At 40.2% G+C, this 21,386-nt stretch overlaps 1 protein-coding gene across 1 annotated transcript in view; it reads left to right on the top strand.

Moving 5' to 3' along the window:
- Positions 1–19,889: 19,889 nt before the first annotated feature.
- The window catches only part of LOC126251765 (uncharacterized), a 169,093-nt gene continuing 167,596 nt past the window's right edge, over positions 19,890–21,386 (top strand). Inside the window, exon 1 of the mRNA XM_049952385.1 lies at positions 19,890–20,800. Coding sequence (XP_049808342.1) covers positions 20,089–20,800 — 712 coding nt within the window. The 5' untranslated portion in view covers positions 19,890–20,088. The remainder of the gene's footprint in view (positions 20,801–21,386) is intronic.

The following is a 21,386-nucleotide window of genomic DNA, read 5'->3' as shown; positions in this document are numbered from 1 at the left end:
AATGTGGTAATAATAAAAAAAATTCACTACAATTAATAGTGGTAAAACATGATTTCTGATAAGTGTCTGTAAGCTGTGAAGAAGTCTCAGCAAAACAATACAACAAATCTAATAATGAATAATGTTAATTTGATGACCAGCTGTGATTCCCATAACTGAGAGGTACATGAAGATACGTTGGTTGTTTAAATAGCAATTATTTGTTCCTTATAAATTGAACCTATAAAAGTTTGAGAAGCACAAACGAATCTGGGGCATCCCTTACTGAAGATACCCGTGCTAATTTATATATTTCTTTGCTACCTTTCAGTTATCTCATGTTCTGTGTTTGGATGATCTTCCTGTTCAACCAAGCAAGGTTATATTTTGCTGCCCCACCAACTCGCTTTCATCTTTGTTGTCCTGCGAAATCCTAACGAGGAGCATTACCACTTCACTCCGAGGACAAGACTGCCATCAACTTCGTTAAGTATTTTAAGATGGTTACTCCAAGTTTTAGGAATACTGTCCCATAATTTATTTTGAGAAGGATGTAAACTTTTTAACTGAAAATTTTGGGAAATTCTAGCTGATAGTAACATTTAAATACAAAATAAACAGCACAACGTTATAGACGGTCATGTAAACATATCTGCGGGTAAGATTGTGGTAGTATCAACTACATTAAAGGTGAATGTGAATTCAAACTGCGAAAATGAGTACAACAACGTACCAGCGATAAAAAAGTACTCACGATAACATAAATATATGTATACATCGGGTGTCTGGCCATGAAAGTCAGTAAATACGTTCACCAGAATTTATGTTCCAACCAGGTTTTTTTTATTAAAAACTGCCACAACAGATCTCGACAGCTGCTACGAAGTTCAGATGTAGTTCCCTCCGTTATCCAACTATGAGTCTAGAGAAGTTAAGACGTATACATAAAACACAAATTAGCTAAACCGTTACGAATCATGATAGTAGAGGTATCAAATATCACGTTACCGTTATCATACTCACCTGCAGTGCAAAATTTCCTTGTTGTGGAGTTTCAGTTAATAATAGTAAGAATTAGTTAAATGGGGCCACTTACCGTGGTTATGGAAAGTAAATGACTAGCGACGTGATTGACGTCTATAAAAGATTAGTATATCTCATACTAGATGTCAGAGGTATCGCTAATTTTGGACCATAATGCACAGTTTCTAATCAAGAGGTTATGTCGTAACTTTCTATGCTCATTAACAAATGCACCTTTCTTAATAGCTCTTGGTAGACACTTTAAGTGTGACGTCCATTATATGCCTTCTGAAGACAGGAAGCTACTATATGATGACCAACCTCGCCGTTTTGTCTTGCGTTAGTGACTAAATAGTGACATCTATCGACGACTATAGGGAAACACGACACAGAACATACACCAGTATAAGACAGCATATGTGAATATTCCTCTTCAGCAGTTATTCACCCTGCAAAAAGTAAGCTTCTTATTGTACCAATCGAGTGGTAGCAAGACTGCTCAAGACTAACAGAAATGCCTAAGCGGAGAGGGACATTCCACGATCATCCTGCCGTAAAGATCTTGAGGTATGGAGCTAGGTTGGTTAATTACCCCCTTGCATCCTGCCCACGGTCGTCAGGCGAGACGCCCGTGGTTGCTCTCTACAGTCTCTTCTGCGAAGCGACGCTCGCCAATTTCACGCCAAGCTGCCGCCTCTCGTCCCATAACGCAACCAGGTTAGCTAGCGGGACCATATCAGACCTCAGGCCACGCCCGGACTCTTGCTGCTGACGCACGTAAGATACCGGCTGGAGGTACTCCGAGGCGCTAAACGATTGTAAATGCTGCAAGAGGCCTTGTGGGGTCTTCATATCACCGATACACGATGCAGTCATAGGCAGCTTATCAGTCTCACTCGTGAATATATGCGCTGCAGTAACTTTAAGGTCCGCCGTCAAAATATTATGACGAACAGTACGTCTCATTAATAATCAAGTACTAATCATAATTATAGTAATGAAATCATACACATTTCATCCAACCAAAACATGTGCATAAGTGTAGTTTGAGTTGGCAATAACAGTATACAACAATTCTGTTAAACAACTTATTGCGTCAGGATCTCTTAGATACCATTACCCGTTTCAGCAAGTAGCTGCCATTTTTAGACGTGTTTGATCAACTGAAACACTTCGTACAGTCTGTTTCATGATATGGCAATATGATGCACATTCTTTGAAATTTGTTGAATGACTTCCAAAGCCAATGTGCAACAAAACTCCAGTGAAAACACACCTTACAGTCGTATTAACAATATCCGCACGAAAACATATTGTACAAACATCGCTGTAGTAATGTTAATATGACATAAGGTACGTCATAATGCTCGATCATAGTGTAAGTCGAAGTTAACCAGATCAAGGACACCGTCATCATCATTATCACCCTCATTTTATATTTAGGGATTAGGCCTTTTGGCCTGTTCCGACCTCCGTTCACCTTTGCCTCGGTCTTCCTAGGCCTCTTCGGGCAGCAAGTCTATATGGCAGAGAAACTTTCGGAAGCATTGTGTTGTCCTTCCTTTCGAAATGCTCTTCCCATTTGCTTCTATACTCGTCAATTTTCTTCTGTATTGCAAGTATTTGTGATTTAGTATATCCTGGTTTCTTAATTTTAGAAAGAAAAGTGTTTCCCAGTAGTTCCCTACGAAATTTCTTTTTTGTGGCTGCATGGTATCTTCCTAACTTATATGACAAACGACGTACTACAGCCTAAAGAATTAAAATGTTGAACCTGTTCTTAAATTTTGTCATCCAACATAATCATTGCTTTTATTGAGCGTTTGCCCTGGAATGCAATCGTCATTGATTTTGAGGTCGAAATTTTAAAATTATTCTCTATAAATATTACGCAGTAAATAAATAGCTCTTTGACGATTATCTTCAGATTCTTGCATAATCACTAAGACATCAACATATGCTATAACTTTTAAAGTGGTCCTTCCTAACACAATCCATGTAATGACTGATCCTTCTGTATAGGATATCGTCCTTATAAATGTTAAAAAACGTGCGTGATAATAAATACACTTGTCTTACTCGCTGGTTAATAATTATATTTCCCCGTCTGCAACTTGCTAAATTGAGACTGTAGCAGGTGTCACTATAAAACCTTCTTATACACGTTACTATGTGTTAAGGGTAGCCCCATTTAGCCATTATATTCCATAGTTCCTGCCTGTCTCCCGCATCGAAAGCTTTCTCTAGATCTACAAATGTCATATAGGTGGGTAAATTGCATTCCCTTCTTTTCCCTTTTAGACGTTTCATAGTAAATACAATGTCAGTACAAGCTCTTCCTTTTCGAAAGCCATTCTGTTCTTCTTGAAAGAGTGACTATATTGCTAGGTTTAATCGTTATTTAATATAGCAGCGTATGGTTAATAAGTTGAATTTAATATACTTTTACGACGATAAGTTGTGGGTTTATTTATTTTCCCTCTATTAAATACAAAAGAGACAGTTACCGTTAACCATTTGTCATGGACCCTTATTGTAAGCCAACAGATGTTTAGAAGTTGAAGAAGACGGACTTTGAGTACTAGTTACAGTATATGATATAGCTCCATACAGTAATGCAGAACAGACCTCCAAAATAGTGCGTTCAGTTAACGATTTAATAATTCAAAATTTTTGGGAAAGCTTGCAACAGTTATATTGGGATGAGGTGTGCAGGGAACAAGATGCTAATTCAAAATTTAACCTGTTTCATGATACCTTTGTGAGTATATTTGAAAACAGCTTCCCTAAGAAAATAGTAAAATGTAATTGTAGGAAACCATGTAAAAAGCCATGGCTTGTCAAAGGGATAAAAATATCTTTTAAACAGAAAAGCGAAATGTATCTTATACCTACGAGGAGTAATGATCCTGAAACAGTGAAACATTATAACAACTAGTCACTATATTAAGAAAATTTATTAAAAAGTCCAGAAGTGTATACATTATGTCTGAGATCAGCACATCTGATAATAAAATTATAACAATTTGGAATGTTGTTAAAAGGGAAACAAGGCGACTGAGAGCACAGGAAGACTGTATTTCTATTAAACTTAATGAAAAGTTCGTTAACAATTAGTCAGAAGTAGAAAACATTTTTAATACTCATTTTTAAGTGTTGTAGAGAAAATAGGATCCACCTATTCAATAGAAAATGCAATTCAGTATACAGAAGTGGCAGTGCCTATGCAGTTTGATAAAATTGAAATTCATCCCACCTCTTCTACTGAAATTACGAAAATAATAAATTCACTCAAAAGTAAAAGCTGACATGGAATTGATGGTATTTCCAATAGAGTACTAGAAGCTTCTTTCCATCAAATAAGTATGATTTTCAGTCATATAGGCAGTAGCTCACCGAAGCAGGGCATTTTCCCAGATCGACTGAAAAAGCTATTGTTAAACCATTGCATAAAAAAAGGGGATAGGTCTGATGCTAACAACTAACGTCCAATCTCACTTCTGACAACTTTATCCAAAATTCTTGAAAAAGTAATGTATTCAAGAGTAGCATCACATATTTGTAAAAATGAAGTACTAACAAAATATTAATTTGGTTTTGAGGAAAGCTTTTCAACAGAAAATGCTTTATATGCTTTCGCTGATCAAATATTAAATGCATTGAATAACCGAAAATTACCCATTGGGATATTTTGGGATCTCTCAAAGGCTTTTGGTTGTGTGAATCATGAAATTCTTGTAGATAAGCTTATGTATTGGGGTACAAGTGGGACAGTGCACGAATGGTTTAATTCATACTTAACGGGAAGAATGAAGAAGGTTGAAATCAACAGTACAGATAGTCTGCAAAAATCATCAGAGTCCTCTAACTGGGGAGGTATCAAAAATGGTGTCCCATAGGGTTAAGTCTTGGGTCCCATATTGTTCTTAATATATATTAACGACTTTCCATTCTATATTCATGAAGATGCAAAGCTAGCTCTTTTTGCTGATGATACAAGTATAGTAATCACATCCAACAAGCAAGAATCAGCTGAGGAAATAAATAAATAATGTCTTTCAGAAAATTATTAAGTGGTTCTCTGCAAATGGACTCTCATTATATTTTGAGAAAACACAGTTTACACAATTCTTTACAGTAAATTGCATGACCCCATTGATAAATATGGACTATGAACAGAAGTCTGTTGCTAAGGCAGAATACTAACAATTTCTAGGTGTGTGCACTGATGAGAAACTGAATTGGCAGAAATGCATGGATGATTTCCGGAAACAGTTACATTCAGCTACTTATGCTATTAGGGTTATTGCAAATTTTGGTGATAAAAATATCAGTAATTAGCCTAGTATGCCTATTTTCATTCACTGCTTTCATATGGCATCATATTTTGGGGCAATTCGTCATTAAGAGAGAAAATATTCATTGCACAAAAGCGTTTAATCTGAATAGCTGGAGCCCACCCAAGATCACCTTGCAGACATTTATTAAAGGAACTCAGGATATTCACAGTACCTTCGCAATACATATATTCACTTATGAAATTTGCCATTAATAACCCATTCCAGTTCAAAAATAACAGTGAAGAGCATAGCTACAACACTAGAAGATAGAATGATCTTCACTATTCTGGATTAAATTTCACTTTGACACAGAAAGGGGTGAATTATGCTGCCACAAAAATCTTTCATCATTTGTCAAGTATCATTAAAAGTCTGACAGATAGTCAACCTATATTTAAAAGAAAATTAAATGAATTTCTGAATGACCACTCCTTGTACTCAATAGAAGACTTCTTAGATGTGAGGTAGTAACTGTAAAAAAATTAATTAATTATTTTATGTAAAGAAAACTTACGACAAAGTGACACTTTCCACATCGTTACGAAATGTCGTATTCATGATCTATGGAACAAGGATTAATGTATGTATGTAGTTGTCCATTCTTTATGAGTTCTATATTTAGACCCTCTAGTCCTGCTGATTTTTTATTTTTTCGTTTCCTTTTTTATTGTACCATCTAACTCTCCAAAAGTAAGTAAGTCAATATTTTTTACTAATTCTCCGGACCTGTCTTCAGGATTAGTAGAAATGTCTGCGTCAGAGTTAAATTAAATACTTTTGTAATGTTCAGTCCATTCATCATGTGTTATCACGTCTATTCGTACGTTGTCCCTGCGTGGTAGATTTAAATTCCTTAACAACTTAAAGGCGAAGTGTTGTGTCCCACACACAATGTGTTGTCACTCACGAACTTTATCCAAATGTCTGTATGTGTTCTTCTTTTACAGTATTTCCAGCAGCTCCTACAGTGTTGTCTACCTTGATCTGTTTTTAGCTGTAGGCGCGTTTCGTAATCTATTTGCTTATTCCTGAGGGCCATTTCCATTCCGTCATTCTCAAACGTTACTTTCGTGTCCAGGTGGTTTGTTATTGCCCAGTGCGTCATCTGCTGCTCCTATCAATTCTTCACTAATATCCTTCTATGTTTCATTTCCTAGTAAATATATGTTCAATATTTGGTGACAGGAGTCTGTTACTGATGTATCTTTCAACAGTGTAATCTATAATTTCACTCCTTTTTTTCTAGTTCTGATTTGTTTCTTAGTTTTCGACCATTTAATTCTTAAAAGCAATTTGTTCATCAGTGAATAATGGTCGCTGTGTACTGTTGCATCATTCGTACAGAACCCCCTTTTCTGTTAGCTACCACAATGTTTTTGATTGATCTAGAACCTCCATTGCTCCAGGTGTACAGATGAATATCTGTGTTCCTAAAGAATGTGTTAGTGCCTTCAAGGCACTGTATGTGTAACACGCTAACCTGATCTTCTAACTATTAGTGTTAAGTTCAGCTTCCCCAAACTTTCATACAGGAGTGTTCCCACTTAGGGCTTTCCAGTCTCCACAGAGGTACAGTACATCTGTTTTCTTAATCTCTTTGAGGTCAGATTATAATTTCTCATACAATTTCTCCGTCTCTTCTTTTCTGCCTTCTTCTGGACTATGAATCCCTTTTGTTGTCACGTGGTCTCTGGATATTTTAAAAACAACTTATATAACAAACTCTGGAAAAACTCCAAATGGCCACATCGCTAGTAAAGTATTTATTTAGATCTTGGCTGTCTGTAGTTTCTCCAGGCTTCACTATACTACAGGCTAGCCTAATTCTAGCAATGGCAGGAACATATGTGTTCCCACAGAAGTCAGTCGTTATAAAAGCTGTACGATATCATTCTTTTCTTTCCATTTCGATCTACCATTATGGCTTCCTGCTGGAGCTTATACTTTGTTCCAATCTACTGTGCAGTAATGCATATTCTTGTAGACCTACTGTTTCCTTTCCTTTCTGTTTCGTTTAACTTAATACAGCCACATTTATATTCTTCTTTTGTGTAGACACCTCTGACATTCCAAGCTGCTAAACTGAGTATGTCTGCTCTTCCACATCGTTTGCCCCTATCCTTGCCGAGGTTGTTTTCGTTGAATCTGTCCAAGTTTCTTACTACCTGAGGCTTATGTGTGAAGTTCCTTTGATACGGAGAGGACACCAACCCAGATGCACAGCCCAAGCTCGGAGAACTTGGGAGGTTTCTTTTGGGGCCTCCTGCCCTTGGATGGTTGCCTTCCTTATTCTTACAGGAGTCCTATCTTGAATTATTTTAGGAGTTCCCTTCTCCTCCTATGTATAAAACCCCATGCGAAGGACTGCTGCTTCCGTTCCTTAGTCTACAGTTGTGAAGGTTTGATCCCACCTTGCATTGCACAACGTTATATTCTTCAGTCAGAACCCGCGAAAGTAGAAGATGAAGAAGGAAATGAAAAACACCCACTGACCACAAAAACTATTAGCATCAAGTCCGAAAAAGAAGTTGGCTAGTGGAAATCAAATGTAAATAAAACAGAAGTCTGACACAGGTAAGGGGGAACAGTGTGAGATTTAGGTAATGGTCCATGTGGTTGCTGCCCATATACTCCCAAAAAGGGAGCCCCTCTAGATCAAGGAAGCAAGCAAACTTACTAGCACTGTGTAGATGGGCGCACAGTCAGCGAAGTTGCCACCATGTAGCAGTACAATAATATGTGGAGTGTAATAGAATACAGTAATTAAATGGAGGAAATTTTCTAAGATAGTAATTTAAAGATAAATGATATAAATGAACAGGTGAAGGATTTTTACCATGTTAGCAAACGCATGGAGCAGGGTAGCACTCAGAGTAGTGGGCTCCAGTAGAGGAAGATTTTAAGTCACTATTTTTTATATCCTAGAGGCCTACAGAAAGGAAATGTGGCAAAATCATTTAAAACAGATATTCCAGTTACTTCAATGAAGTTTAACCAAAGCACCATGAGCCAACCAAATCATAATCAAATAAAAAAAATTAGTGAAGCAAGCAGTAAACTGAAATCAATTAAAAATATTTTTTAAAGTCTTGCCTATTAGGGGTATAGTTTCAAGAAGGAAATTACATTTATCAAAGAAGTTTAGAGTTATCAAAGCAGTTTTAAAACAACCAAAGAACGAAGTAACATTCTTTATTTTGATAAAATCGCACACGACCGGCCTTGAGGAAGTATATCTTATCTTCAGGTGCCTGACTGCGTACGAGAAAATCGTTTTTAAAACGAAGAATGTAATGAATAAGTTAATGTTAGTGTTAATTCTCTCTTTGCGATATTATTAGTTTTTCATAATATTACATCATTTGTAGGAGTCTTCTGTATAAGCTGCTTTAGTGTTATTGCACAAATTTTAATAATTTTTCAGCTCTAGCTACTAATTTTAAATTACTACTTTAGTATTCTCTCCCTTTTAAACATTGCATGACATCAGATTACACTTAGTTATACTATACTGCCGCCTGGTGGCATGTTCGCTGACCTGTGAGACCATGTACCTAGTGCCAGTCAGTATGTTTGCTAATATGATCTGGTTAACTTTGATTGAACCTATGACGGGGCATTATGACGTATATCTCATTCAGATTACTGCACCGATGTTTGTACAGTATGCTTTACATTATCTTAAGAATATTAATACTGTTATGACTGTCTGACGTATTCTCTTAATTTAGACACTACTTGTTTGTATGCTGGTATGTACTGCTAACTGCTGATGCATAATTATTCATGTTAATGCTATTGTATTCCGAAATATTTCTGACTTATGACTATTTATAGCACTGTCTAGATTTGAAGTTTACCATTTTAGCGGTTTAAATTAGTGATTACTGTTTACTACACTGTGATCTTACCTAAATAAAAGTTTTAATAAAGTCTACAGCACTGAAGGTTACATATCGCTATCTCCAAGCTGACTATGACAGATAGTTACAATTATTATTTAATACAGCCAGTTTCCTGACCGAAAAATCTGAGCTATCGTGCCGACTGCTTGACATTCCGAACAATTGTCGTAGCTTTAGTGAACCAAACACCCTCGTAAAACATTCAAGTAGATTTTCCTCGAGAAGTTTTGAGTGTTGCATTGCGATGCTTTCGCACCGTAAGTATGAGAAATTACAAAAACTCGATTGTAATACGGTCTCCTTGTTAGTCAGTAAATGTTTTCTGATAATTACTTTGGTTGACTCATTTATCCAGTGAAAATTTTGCGAAGTGTCTGACGTGGCAGTTCTTCGTCACTGACTTGTTGGACTTTCAATACACGTTCTCACTCACATTAATGTGACCACCTGTCGAAAGTCGGAATACCCACCTTTAGCAGCGTGGACTACTTCGAGACGTGCAGGTAGAGAATCAATGATGTTTTCAATGGTACCAACAGGGGAGAGGGCCATGCTGAATCCAGTACTGTGGGCAGCTGCGCTAGTTTTCTTGGTTGAAGTTCTACGACCGAACAGCCCGATCGAGATTATCATACAGATTCTTGATTGAGCTTAAATGCAGGGAGTCTGGTGGTCAAGGGAGTACGTTAAATCATCCTGGAGCTCTTCGAGCTACGCAGGTACACTGCGAGCTGTGTAACACGTTGCATTGTCCTGCAGGTAGGGGCCATCGTGCTGAGGAAAAAACGATCTACACATTGACATGGACGTTGTTTTCAAGAACAGATGCATACTTGTGTTGGTCATTGTGCCTTCCAAAATGACGAGATCGACCAAGGATTGCACTATTTCCGCATCCCCCGAATACTTTTAATACGCCCTACATTGGTAGTGCTTGCCACCCGCCGACGGTGAATGGTTCTTGCATGTTGACGTGGGACATAGGCGGTGCCTACATCAGTGTGCTTGGACCATGTAGTTTCTATTCCTAATTGACCCACATCCTATCATGCTTCTATGTATGCATATAGTTTACAGGCTAATAATATTTTTCGACTTTTGCTCTATAGCCTATCCTTGTTCTTACTTAGCGTTAATCCCGTCTAGCACAGGGTCCTCTTTACGCAAGATTTAGAAAGTTTATTTTATATCTGGTTGTGGCCGGATGTCCTTCGAGTCGTCTGTTACCAGAGAGAGGGAAGTTTGACGCGCTCCCCGTCGATAAATTGCGTAAACTTTATTCTGTGTGCGATCGTATTTTGACTGTTTGTCTAACGTATTTTCTGAGGCCGAAATTGGGGACCAGCCCCGCTTTTACTTAAACGAATGTGGGAAATCACCTAAAAACCACACTGAGGCTATCCCACGCATGAGCCATGGTCTTTAACCCTACGTCCATATTCGATCTTGGCCTTGCTTACAGTCCTTTCTCACAAGCAAATGCGCTGCGTGTTACACTACACTCGCAGGTTAAACTTTAATGCATAATCACAGAGTGTTCTTGTAACTGATGTATCTAGAATACGCATATAAACTACTAATCTCCTCAAACAGTTAATCTGAATGCCTTACCGTTACACGAAATTTTTGTTTTTCAATTTGCAGCTGGGAGCCAGCAGTTATTTGTAACATCTATACTGGTTTGTTGTTCGTTCTGTTTCCTCTTATCTAAGCCTAACGGTAGCTCGTTATAAAGATCGTATCTTGAATCATTGGTTGCAGTTCTGCGTTAGAATTACCATCTCTTGTTGGATCACCTGTAGCTCTAGGCTACTATCACGAAGTAGTAATGGTGTGCTTAGTCCATATTGTTATTCTTGGTCACTTTCCCGACAGACTCTTTTCGTGGTATCTCAAGTTTTGCTTCCTGTCTCGCGAGAAGACCGAAAACTTTTTCTGTGAATAAGATAGGATGGTCTTGTGAGGAGCCGTCAATGTTGCCTGGTACTCGGTGTGTTTATTCTACACTCAAACAAATTAGATTGTATACGATGTTATTTATGCTGGCTGATTTTCTACGGATCCTTTCGAACAGATGATAAACTTGCCTAACTTCAGCAGATATGGATGTCTTGTATTTTAATATTACAGTACAGTCTCATGTTATGGACATGGCTTACTGCAGAACGACAGAAACAGTGTGCCGACAGTTGCATCTCTTCCATCGCCATCCCTTCCGTGTGACGTGCCCCTAATCTTTTATCTTCCATCACGCTTCTTTCAGAAGTGTGTACACTCACGATGATACTATTGTAGTCCATATATAAAATATATGGAAAGTTTTATCTAACAAATTGAACATTTCTCCAGGAATGTGAAATGTGGAATGTAATTATCTCGAAACAAACTTCACAGGGAGATGGTGATGATAAATCTTAGTCCACTGTGGTGTAAGAGGGGTGAATAACGTAGAAATCGTTTGATAGATGGTGAATCTTGGGGAGAGCAATATTGCTGTCATATTTCGGGGGTTATATATAAATCCTTTTTTTACACGCGAGATTCCAGCTTCCCCTTCCCCCCCCCATCCCCACTCACCCCCTCCCCACATAAATATAGGACCTTGTTGTTGGTGGGGAGGCTTCCGTCCCTCAGCGATACAGGTAGCCGTATCATAGGTTCAGCCACAATTGAGAGGTAACTGTTGAGAGGCCAAACAGTCGTTGGTTTGTTAAAGAGTGGCAGCATCCTTTTCGGTACTTGTAGAGGCGATAGACTGGATGAGTAACTGATTTGGCTTTGTAACATTAATCAAAGCAGCCTGGCTGTGCTGGTACTGCGAACGGGTGAAATCAAGGGGATACTCCAGTCCTAATTTTTCCCCAGGGCATAAAGTTATACTATACACTAAAATAATGATGGCATCCTCTTGAGTAAAATATACTGGAGGTAAAATAGTTCCCAATTTGGACTCTGGGCAGGGACTATACAGGAGGATACCATTATCAGAAGAAAGAAAACTGGCATTCTACTGATCGGAGCGTGAAAAGTTACATCTCTTAATCGGACAGGTAGCTTAGAAAATTTAAAAAGGTAAATGGATAGGTTGAGGTTAGATATAGTGGAAATTAGTGAAGTTCAGTGGCAGGATGAAGAGGACTTCTGGTGAGGTGCTTCTAACGAAAAAAGAAGTGCTGCGTACATGATGCAGAAGGGTGTGTCACTGCTCTCCTTACGCTTCATCATCCAGGTACGTCTTCACGTATGTCGTATGTTATTCCACCGAGAATCTGACTTAGTCTTGTCAGCTCAGTCAATGGGTGTCTTTTCCTACCTGTTGATGATCCAGCTGCGTGGAGGGTCGCGTAGGGCACTCCCTAAGTAATTAGAAAAATACTGTCCGTATTTTGGGTTCAGTACGATCTTGCAATGACGTTCTTGTAGGTAGTTCCAAAAGTCGAATACATCTTTAGGTCCATCGCGAAATAAGTAGTGTACCGCATGCCCACTGATCCACGTACCTGCGTTGGTTTTGGTGCGCGGGAAATACTGTTTATCCGGAAATAGTAGAAACTGAGGTGTAATGTGTTCCGGAGTCACTCGTAGAAAATACGACAAAATTTGTCGCACAAAGCGCCATACCTCTTCTGCCGCACCACATGTGAGACGGTGTTCGTCCATGTCTGGCATTCCACAGTCTACACATAGAGGCGATTCCGCCATATTTATCTTGTGGAGGCGTGATCGGGTGATCTGTTTACCGTTGACTGTGATGTACCATGTGGATCGGACGTCTGTATCCAGTGTAACCACGTGTATCGTCAGGCACATCACCTTCCAATTAACCTGTGGGCTTTTGGTCTCCACGATGGTTGGTGGGCGACTCTGCTCTAGGACGTGATATATATCCCGCGCCGACGCCTGTTTGGTCGGTGGTACTGCGATACGGAGGTAGCAATGTTCAATGTAAAAGCTCCCGAAGTAGTAGAAGGGTGGGGGTATGTCTTGCGACGTCAGTGGGGGCATAAGGGACGGCGGAGCTATGGACTCCAGCAGCAAACCTGTCAAACTTTCCGGGTGGTGGCGCCACAGCTTGATGTGCGAGCTGACATACAGGACATCACTGGAATTTGGTTTCTGAACGGACTCATTAACTATTCTATTTGGCGCATGTCTATTTCGAATAAGGCCAATGATGGAAAACTCACATTATGTTCTATTACATTACGAGACAGACTCTAAGTTGGTAAAGACTCGTACGCAACAACTGTAGAGGAAGCTCTGGTACTTCTATGGGTATTCAGCAAATTCCACTATTATCTGTATGGAGCAAGGACGACTGTGTACAATGATCATCAAGCTCCAAGTTTTCTACAAACATGCAAGCATCTACACCGTAGATTGACTAGGGAGACATTAGCATTGCAAGAATATGACTTTTGCATAGTTCATATTAAGGGCAAGGAGAATATTATTGTGGATGCTTTATCCAGATCACCAGCTCACCTAGAACCAGAAATCACTAAGCCAGAGCAAATGACATAATTTTCTGTGTTGTTAATGAAAGATACGATGATACCAGAAATACTATTTAGAGCTATTTAGAAACATGTCGTACCTACAAGATTTGGATGTACGTAGGTCTACCATACGAAGAAAATTTAAGCAAGAGGAACCAAGCTAAGGCAAACAGTATTATAAAATAGTGCATGGGGTAATATTCAATGGGGCGAATGATCAGCCTGGGAGCTAGTGTGTTTGTATTACAGCAGAATACGAAGAGAAGGTAATATCGTACACTTACTATGCCTGGGGCCATTTTCGTTTCTTGAAGTGTGCAAACAAACTGACAACTTATTGTTATTTCCCGGATCTTAGGAGGAAAATTCAATAAACAATAAAAACGTGTGTAATGTATCAAAAGTCACAACCCAATAATAGAGGAAGTAAAGGACTTTTACACCCGATAGTTCCCAAAAAAATCATTCTACATTGTGTCAGTTGATGTCTGCGTCCCTCCCAAGGGCTAGAGGAGGATGCAGATATGTTGTGTCATTCTCAGACACCTTCTTGAAGTATCTTAAAATATATCCAGTTAAGACAGCTACTACTAAACCAATTATAAGCTATCTGGTAAATGACTACATTCCGCATGTTGGGAAACTACAAGCAATTTTGTCAGATAATGCAGCCAATTTCACTTGTTTCCAATGGAGAACTACTCTGGCACATCATGAAATTTGTCAAATTCTACATCCAGATATCACCTAGAACACAGTTCCGTAGGAAAGACATTCAGAGAAATGGGGATGTAATAAATGGCAGTCTCTGTGGACCGAGTACATAAAAATCTGTGAAAATATAATGAACAATATGTCACATAAGAGAACTCAGTTCACTCCAGCAGAATTGATGTTCCAAAGGAAAGAGAGGACGAAGAGATAGATAAAATTTCCGGAATAGAGAATGATAAAATGCTGCGGGAAGAGATCAGACAGGCATTGATCATTATGAAAAACAAGGCAATCAGAAGGACAGAAATCTATAACAAGAAACGGATTCGTTTGTAACAGTTTAAGGTTTGAGAAAAGTTACCAATGTGCCTCATCATTACATAGATAAAATAACAAGTGCCAACTTCTTTATTAGGGACCGTCCAAAATAAAGAGATGTCCGCTTCCTGGAGTGTATTTGCTGGCGTATCCATGAACGCAACGCCTTAAAAGGCTGAGTCTCCATCACAATTTGAAGAATTTTTATCCTTAAAAAACTTTTACAAAATAATAGTGAGCGACGTGAAATAAGCAGAATTAACCCAGAAGCGGACAATAATAAGAGCATGTGTAAGTACGAATTGCAATGAACTTATATGTAAATAAAGAAAAGTGTAGCATAGAAAGGGTAATTATCACTCATTTCAAGAAAACTAATAAGATACCTATTAATAGGTTAACTGAAACTATTTTGTATATGTGTATGTAAATGGATCTGTAATTAATCTGTTTCTTTAAGACCTGAGCTGAGATAATAATACAGTATAATAATAATCCACTATTTTCTTAAGTTTTTCAGTAAAAAATAGTTATTAAATTTTTTTCTTGATTGTAGAGATTCAGAGTAAAAGTTCAGGATGAGTCCAATTGAAGATTTTTATTTACGAGACAACGTATACTTTCACATAAAGCACTCAGAAAGAATTAATGTCTGAAAAGAAAAGACTGTTACTCATACGTGAGTGTACTCGTAGAGGAAGCGTTAGTTTGAGTCAGACTAATGAATAGGTCATGGAATGTGGATTGTACAGAATTTCTAGACCAAAGACCGTCACAGCGTAGTACCAGTACTTAAAAAACATTGGCTCTGGGTGTGGTGGTTTTATATGAAATGTCGTCCATAATTCTTTGAGTTTGAGGGTTTGAACGTGGTCGTTTTATTAAAGTTTCTTAATCATTACAGCAGTTCTGTGAAATGGTAAAATAGATGATCAAGATGTAATCGTTTTCAAAACGAATAAGAAACAAAAAAATCCGCCTTGAGCTTCGAGTGAAGAAGTGTTGCACGATGAAAAGTTAAATAACATGGTAATTACGATACACAGCAGCTGAGAGAATCTTGACGTGCACTGGTACACGAAAAGACTGTTCGTACAGAAATAAAGCGTGTGTAAGTTTGCTGGACCGAGGACAATACATGAAAATATTCTGCTGCATTCCTGTATTATAAGAAAATGTAAATCGCAAGGAGTTACTGATTGAAAAGTAAAGACTATTCCTCAAAAGTGAGTCTACTCTCAGAGAAAGTGTCAGTCTGAGTCAGATTAATGAGTAGTTCAACGGGTGCGGATGGAGAAGGAAAAGGATAGTCGGAATAACATAATGAGAACGAATAAACCGTCCGAATCCGAGAATTCAGTCAGCAGACCAATGATACCTACTAATCCGTTTTCTTTCAACTGTACTGCAGTTTAGTACTGACGATCGTTCGAAAATTTGTTGCACGTATTACCCGCAATTGATGTCGGAGTGGCATTCAGTCACCCTGTTCCTGTCCATTCCATACTTCACAAGCACCGAAGGTGTGTGACTACTCATCCTTCCGAAATCCAAACCCACTCCTCTTCAATCCGACATCCAGTCACCAACATCCGACTGCGCCTACCTCAGAAAAAAACAATTTAAATAAATAGTTCAAACGATATGCAAAGAAAGTTGCATCCACCAGAGACTGTTACAACAACTACAGGAAAGAACCTTGACTATGTATACAATAATGTATTACTGTGTATGTACGACGCCAATGTGTGAATTCTACTTCTCTAGCGAGACTGATCACAGTACTATACTGTAATCCACAATAATTGTTGCAATAGTATTCAAGTAATAAATGAATTATTATAATATGTAAACTAAGGCAGAAGAGCCTATTTCCAAGGTTTTAAGGATTTCAATCTAGAAACAGCTCTAGAATAGGTAGGCTTAAAGGTGTAGTGCAACTAGTCCCTGGCAGCACTAACGGTTTTCAGAACTAATAAGTGGTACTAATTGCAAAAAATTTCCGTCCTTGCTAAAAAAAGACAATTAGAAGATTAATGTCTTTATTCTACAATGAGATAAACTATAACTGAAATAAGATTTTCTATGAACAGTTGTCTAAAGAACGCTCCATGATCTATAACAACTTCACAGATCTGCGTATTGTGGAACATTCGCGTCATCCACGAAGAGACTGGTATACTTTTGAATGATAGTGAAGTGTTTAGGACAGTAAAATCTTCGCTTCCACGTGCGACTATTGTGGTATATCATGAGACCGCGTGTGAACGGGAGTTTTGTGCCCAGTGGGAGAAGATACGGCCGGTCGCTAACCGAAGCGTTCTTGTGTGATACAAATGTTTAAAAATATGATAATCGGTAAACTACTTCTGTTTGCTATGTCAGAGGAGAGAGACGGACGTATTATAGATGGGCGGAAAAAGTACATGTAATTTTCAGTTACTGAAATTTTTATGTTAAAATATCTACAGGGAGAAGGTATCTTATGATAGTAAAAGAAAGATTTTACTTGTCAACAGTATAACGAAGTTTATTTAAATGAACAAAAGTTTAGTTGAAGTTTTATTTTAGTCACATCTAAATACGAAGTTCATGTTTTGGAATGATTCACGTAAAGTAAGCTGACAAGTGTGTACTGGAATCTCGGGGAGAACCTGCAACTTACTCGTTCAAATTTTGAAAGTAAATTTTCAAGAATAAAAATATTTGTTCTACACATAATTCCTTCACCTCGGAAATTCAGTAAGACACCTGAACCCTGTTACTGCATACGAACAGACGCCGTAGAGACTGAGCTCTAACTAAATCATCAGTCAAGTCAATCAGACAACGAGGAATGAGTTCAACTTTACCGGCTTGTACAATATAGTAAATGCGGAATGTTTTTCATAGCATTCCATGGATGATCTCGATTTTCTGGAAGGCACGATGGATGAACACAAGTATGCATCCATCCTTGAGCCCTATGTCCATTCCTATAGGCAGTTTGTCACTCCTCGGCGCGATGGTATTTGCCAGAAGGTCGATGCGACGTGTCGCATAGCTCCCAGTGTAAGTGCTTATTTCGAAGAGCACCAGGATCAGTTTACTGTACTCCCCAGACCACCAAACTTCCCGTTTTTAAAACCAATCGTCAACCTGTAGGGCCACATCTATCGTGTTGTTAGCACCATAAAACCTACATCTACATATATACTCCGCAAGCCACCCAACGGTGTGTGACGGAGGGGACTTTACGTGCCACTGTCATTTCCTCCTTTTCCTGTTCCAGTCGCGTATGATTCGCGGGAAGAACGACTGCCGGAAAGTCTCCGTGCGCGCTCGAATCTCTCTAATTTTACATTCGTGATCTCCTCGGGACGTATAAGCAGGGGGAAGCAATATACGAGTATTCGATACCTCATCCAGTACGCACCCTCTCGAAACTTGGACAGCAAGCTACACCGCGATGCAGAGCGCCTCTCTTGCAGAGTCTGCCACTTGAGTTTGCTAAACATCTGTGTAACGCTATCACGCTTACGAAATAACCCTGTGACGAAACGCGCCGCTCTTCTTTGGATCTTCTCTATCTCCTCTGTCAACCCGACCTGGTGCGGATTCACAATGATGAGCAATACTCAAGTATAGGTCGAACGAATCTTTTGTAAGCCACCTCCTTTGTTGATGGACTACATTTCCTAAGGACTCTCCCAATGACTCTCGACCTGGCACCCGCCTTACCAACAATTAATTTTATATGATCATTCGACTTCAAATCGTTCCGTACGCATACTCCCAGATATTTTACAGAAGTAACTGCTACCAGTGTTTGTTCCGCTATCATATAATAAAGGATCCTTCTTTCTATGTGTTCTCAATACATTAAATTTGTCTATGTTAAGGGGAAACACTCTGCACTAAGTGCCTATCCGCTGCAGATCTTCCTGCATTTCGCTGCAATTTTCTAATGCTGCAACTTCTCTGTATACTACAGCATCATCCGCGAAAAGCCGCATGGAACTTCCGACACTATCTACTAGGTCATTTATATATATTGTGAAAAGCAATGGTCCCATAACACTCCCCTGTGGCACGCCAGAGGTTACTTTAACGTCTGTAGACGTCTCTCCATTGAGAACAACATGCTGTGTTCTGTTTGCTAAAAACTCTTCAATCCAACCACACAGCTAGTGTGATATTCCGTAGTCTCTTACTTTGTTTATCAGGCGACAGTGCGGAACTGTATCGAACGCCTTCCGGAAGTCGAGGAAAATGGCAGCTACCTGAGAGCCTGTATCTAATGTTTTCTGGGTCTCATGAACTAATAAAGCGTAGATGACCACGAAACTGGAGTTACCATGATTCCATATTCCTCTCGGTACCTTCCACAATCTCGCTGACTATCTTGCTGCACATCTCGCGCTGCAGAAGATGGTTACTCCGGCTTCTGACAGGTGGTCACATTAATGTGACTAGACGGTGTATAACCAAGGTTTCCACGAAGTTATCCATCGTTGGGGAAAAGGTGTCACCAACGTCATCACCAAGTATCGTGGTCCTAGCTTTGTAATTTTTGAGGTGTCATTTAAAACTCTGCGAGCTCCCTTCTAAGATGGGAAGTCATTAATACGCCAGTAGCACTTTGTCCCGAATCACAAATAATGAGAGCTGCATATGACCCTTTGCTCAGTATCAGTTAAATACTCATTGTACTTCGGGAGCGATAAAATGTCCACGGTCAAATGAGGAGAGACACATCATAAGAAATCTCATTGAGTAAAATCCTGTCATTCAGATGTTTTACATGTGATCAGTGGAGAGTCCACTCTGGACTGCAAATCGTGACTAAGTATCTTACATATGCAGATTTGGTCAACCATTTTTATATCCATTATTCTTGTTGTAACTTCACGTCATCTGGGTTTGTATGTGGCGTACTGAACAGGACACCGCCAGGGATATTAGACCTTATTGACAGTGGAGTAAACACCGGTCAGTTGCACGGCACCTGCTCGGGAGCGATAAGGCCGAGTTTCGCCTGGCGGAGACGGCGCGCTCCCCACTCGGCGGTGCGGCCTACTCTGCGCGGCGCGGCGGAGGAAGGAGGAGGCACTTCTCCGCCGGCCGACACGCGGTACACAAGCTTCGGCGGCTGCTGGAATCTCTCTACCTACAGTGCGGTTGCGAAACGCGTCGCCGTTAAAACCAGCGGGCGCGGGGCTGGCCGGTAACTCTGGCCGAAAACGCTGTCCGAGCGCGGGCAGCATGCAACGGCGCTGCCACCTGTCTATACTGCCTCACTAACACTTGCCGGATCCTCCGAGCGGAACCATGAGCGGGAGTGTGGGATGGTCTCGCGGTGCGTCTCTGTGGCGAGTGCTGTTCGTCTCCTGTCTGCTGCTCACTGCCGCGAGAGGACAGAATGATGCCGAGGACCAAGTGGACAGTGAAATCGATAGGCTAGACAAGCAGAAGCACTCTGGACTTACGATCCTCGGGAAAGTAGTAGAAGCGTTCGTAAAGCTATCGGCGCCGCGGATGGGAGGATCGAGTGGCAACAGTAGTAACGGGAACGGAAGCACGTGGTTGTACGGCGACAACGCACTGTGGCGGCAGCTCTTCACCAGCTGTGGATCGGACTTGGGACTGCGCTGCGTCAAGAAGAACGTCTTTCTGTATCTGGACAGGACTGTTAGCACCGTCGGTGACTTCCACATCACCGACAGCCTCGTCTTCACCAGGAATGGCGACCTGGTGGAGAACAAATACTCGAGGGGCAGCAACGAAGTGGAGGACACCGACGACGAAACGGAGGCGGGGCGTTCGTCGTCCGTCGACACGTTCGCCGGCGTGACGGACGCGCTGTACGACAAGGGCGCGGCCTTCCTGCAGACGCACGACCTGACGCTGCAGCTGCCGGACACGCTGTTCGGCGGCGCCGTGCTGCGCCTCTCGCCGCGTGCCATCTCGCAAGATGGCGGCGCCCTCATTACCGTCGAACCGCGGCACGACGCCGCGGAGCCCAGGATATTCTTCAGGAAGCGTGAGTGCCATTTGTCAGGAGATAGACTGCATGCCGTATCTCTCCGGCTATAACAAGTAGAGTAATTATTTATTCAGATTCCCAGTCGCAAACAATACTTAACTTCATGACTAATTTCTTTTTTTATGAGAGCTATTGATAGTTCGTAATCTGCAACCAGTTGCATAAAAGAAATTTTATTTCCTTAACCGATTTCAGGAACTTCAGAAGGTCATAGCTATCGCATTATTTGCGAGTGTTGAAAATGGTTGAAATGGCTCTGAGCACTATGGGACTTAACTTCTGAGGTCATCAGTCCCCTAGAACTTAGAACTACTTAAACCGAACTAACCTAAGGACATCACACACATCCATGCCCGAGGCAGGATTCGAACCTGCGACCGTAGCGGTCGCGCGGTTCCAGACTGTAGCGCCTAGAACCGCTCGGCCACCCGGCCGGCATTTGCGAGTGTCAACAATAGGATGCATACAGCATATTGCTCTGGTCATGTGGTTAAAGGAAAAAAAAAGAAAAATATACAAGGTGTTAGGGTGTCACTGCATATAATTTTATTGGATACTGAGGACAGTGTACTGAACTTCGTTA

This window comes from Schistocerca nitens, chromosome 4 (assembly GCF_023898315.1).
Source record: "Schistocerca nitens isolate TAMUIC-IGC-003100 chromosome 4, iqSchNite1.1, whole genome shotgun sequence".
Classification (NCBI taxonomy): domain Eukaryota; kingdom Metazoa; phylum Arthropoda; class Insecta; order Orthoptera; family Acrididae; genus Schistocerca; species Schistocerca nitens.
This window is presented reverse-complemented; position numbering and strand designations above follow the sequence as displayed.